Below are 3488 nucleotides of genomic sequence, written 5' to 3'. Positions count from 1 at the left end.
ATACATGACTAATTAATACATACTTGATGAATTTTTAATCTCAATTTATCACTTAATTATGGTAATTTCCCGAGTCCCCAGAAGTTGTTTTCTTTTAAAAGTAAAGATGAAGTAATTTGTATTGATGTTATGAAATTAAAATTGTTAAGAGTATTATTGAGTTGTATATATAGTTATGGTAAAAATAAGGTAGGTGGTTTTGGGTTGGACATTAAGTCCCACACATATGTTACATGTTTGATGGAGATGTTTTTCCCATACTTTACGGGCAGTGTTTCCCATGTTCAGTGCCCATATCATATGGTTTTTGTTTCTGTGATAAAGTAGTAGTACATCACAATGTCTAATTTAACTTTCATCATCAGAATTCGAGCAATCAATTACTCAAAAAGGTGAATACAACATTATATTGAGGTAGCAAATTAATAACTAGCTAGTACAAGCTGAAAGCAAATGTACATATATATATATATATAAGCTAGCTAAATACTAATGTTTTTGTTTTACTTAATTAAAATAGATAGATGATCGAACTCACCTCCTCATAGTGAGTGAGTGTGTTGAGGATTATCTTGTTCAACTTCAGATGCAGGATCTTCGTCATCGTCATCAAAGCTATGAATCCCATAAGGTCCATGTCCTTGACCAAAAGCCTTAATATGATCTTTAAGAGACCTCTTATGCTTAAAATCAGAACCACAAATGCAGTACCAAAGTTTGCCACAATTCTTTTCATGTGTTCTCCAATCTCCCCTAACAGCAAATGCCTTTCCACATTTTCTACACATGAAGGGCTTAATTCCATGCTTTCTTTTGTAATGTGTTTGAAGTGTTCTGAAATCTTTCAATGGTTTTGCTCTTGGATGATCAATGTTGTTTCTGCACCCAGGTGTGCAGCAATAGCAAGGAAGCCTAAGCATACCTGTTGGTTGAGTTCCCCGCAATGATTCTGGTCCTTTTCTGTATTGAGATCCATGCCCCCACATATGCATCTGAAACATATATATATAATATATAATTCATTCAACAAAATGGGAAGATCTTGCACAAATTAAATGATTTTTTAAATACAATACTACACTTAGCTTTTATGTTGTCATTAAATATTTATCAAATAAGAAAATTTGTACATAAATCCGGACAAAAATAGTAATGGAGTATATAATATATATAGCTTTTAGATGGGATAGTCACACAAGTTTAAAAATAAGATATCAGAGTAACAAAAACCTTACCTTTATTATCTGACACTTAATTTAATATTAAAAGAAATATATTAGGTCCGTCAGAGATTGTGTTGCAGACATAATTAAGAATATGTTTTCTCTGATAGGCTAAGATTGTAGATGAGATGGGTCATCTCTTCAACAGAAAAAAAATGAACCAAGATTTCAATTATCAATGGTTACGTTCATATATATTTTCTCAACATCTTTGTTATACTATTGATTTTATGGAATACTATATTTTAGTAGAACAAGCTAGCTTATATGACTGTTATATATGACATACTCAAATAAAGTGTTATATAGTGCATTTGTATGTAATTTTGTAATGCAATAATACCAGTAATCACCGTCTCCTTAATTTGCCAAAAAAAAGAGAGGAAGAAATCAAAGTATTGACAAATTAAAAATGAAAAAGATGCAGAAATTCAACAAATCGACGATCATACATAGCTAGACAGTGACAATGATCAATAATTTAGGCAGGAGAATTTTCTTTAATTACTAATTATAAACAGTAATTCCGATCCCTGACTGGTGAGAAGTCTTTTTCAAAGGATATAATGAAACATTTGCCGTATTATGGAAATCTGATCTATATAACTATTACTAGCTAGCTGTTAAGTTCCATCAAGTCTTAGGTAAAATATATGGAATCTGAAACAATTAATAAGTGAAAGATTTGAGAGTAGTAATTAAGTCTTTGTTTGGATCTGAGCCTCCAAAGAGAAAAAAACCAAACTTTTATTGAAGAAGAAGAAAAGGAAATGATCTGGGTCGGTTGAAGAAAGAAAACTCACTTGCATGTTATTGTATCTGTTGAAGGTCTTGAAGCAAACAGGACAAGAGAATTGAGTAGGACCAATAAGAATCTGAGAAGGAGTGGGAATCCAATACTGTCTACTAGTACTAGTACTAGTTGTGTTTATCATATTCATGGGGATGGAAAAATCATCATTATTATTATTAGAGCTGAGAATAGAGGCCAAATCAGCACTACTAGGGTTTGGTAAACCTATATGAAGTGCTACTGTAACATCTTCATCTTCATCATCTTTAGTACATGAGTTATCATCGATGTCTCTACCTTTTTTGTCCAAATCACTAATACTGCAACAACCTTCATCATCATCAGCATCATCATCATGTTTTAATAAGCTCAGCAGAGGGAGGGCTTCTTTCAAAGGAGGAGAAGGTGGAGTTTCATAATAATTATTGTTAGGAGGAGGAGAAGGAATATTAGGGTTATTCAGTTTCAGCCATTCTTCTTCTTGGGAGTAGAAATTAGGGTCAGTCATGGGAGCGTCTTTCTTGATTTGTTGGTCAGATATGCTTTTATAGAGAGAGAGAGAGAGAAGAACATATACAAATGAAATGAAAGTCATAGATATATATGTGGCTTTCATGGTGCTAGGGTCATCAGGGGGTCCTTCTACCACACTCATTACTACACAGCTAATGGAAAAGGTAAAGGCTAAAGTTACCTATAATTCTAAATTGCCAATTACACTACCACTATTCATCACACTACTTTTTATAAAAATACTCTTACCTATTTTTTAAAATTTGTCCTCTACAAATTGTCATATTCATATGAAAAAAGTTGCAATGCATATAGTTTTTGAATATCTAAAATTTTATTTTAAAATATTAAATAAATGTAATCTAATTTAACTTTGAAAATTAGTAAAATTGACTTTCGAAAGCGCAATATGTCAACTAAAAATGAACGGATGGAGTAACTTTAAATTTCATTTTCATCCTGAATGAAATAAATTTATAGTCACACAAATATTTAAATTTTATTTTAGATCATAATTTTTTTTTTAAAAAAAAATCATGTTAAACTATGTCAAATATAAAGGTGTCACGTAAATTGAGAGGGGGAGAATATGTCTTAGTTTGATCCAATATGTTCAAGAATGTAAAGAAAAAATTGAGTTTGGCCATTTTAATACAAAATCAAAAGTTTGTATGATAAACCAAAAATATCCTTTGATTTTTTCATCTTAAATTTTTCATGTAAATCGTACTAATGAGCATTATTAGGATTAAAATGAGAATATTATATAAAAAATTTAAGAACTTAGTGAATATAAAAAGATGATAATTTTTCTTTTAAAGACTAAAACTGAAAGTAAGATATATAAGTTGATGAAACATATGTAGTAAAAGATATTATAAATGATACTTAATACTTTATAATAAAAAGTGAAATTAATAACCTAAAATTATTAAGACAAGTGATTTGACTACAACAGG

At 30.3% G+C, this 3488-nt stretch overlaps 1 protein-coding gene across 1 annotated transcript; it reads right to left on the bottom strand.

The window, feature by feature from the left end:
- Positions 1-375: 375 nt before the first annotated feature.
- Positions 376-2626, bottom strand: LOC125858388 (zinc finger protein WIP2-like). Its single transcript, XM_049538149.1, has 2 exons — positions 2027-2626; positions 376-992 (listed from the first exon to the last, which is right to left on the bottom strand). The coding sequence occupies exons 1-2, from the start codon at positions 2609-2611 to the stop codon at positions 543-545; spliced, it is 1035 nt and encodes a 344-aa protein (XP_049394106.1). The 5' UTR covers positions 2612-2626; the 3' UTR covers positions 376-542.
- Between the last annotated feature and the right edge of the window lie 862 nt (positions 2627-3488).

Source organism: Solanum stenotomum, chromosome 3, assembly GCF_019186545.1.
Source record: "Solanum stenotomum isolate F172 chromosome 3, ASM1918654v1, whole genome shotgun sequence".
Taxonomy (NCBI): domain Eukaryota; kingdom Viridiplantae; phylum Streptophyta; class Magnoliopsida; order Solanales; family Solanaceae; genus Solanum; species Solanum stenotomum.
Note: the sequence above shows the minus strand (reverse complement) of the source record. Positions and strands in the feature narration are given on the sequence as shown.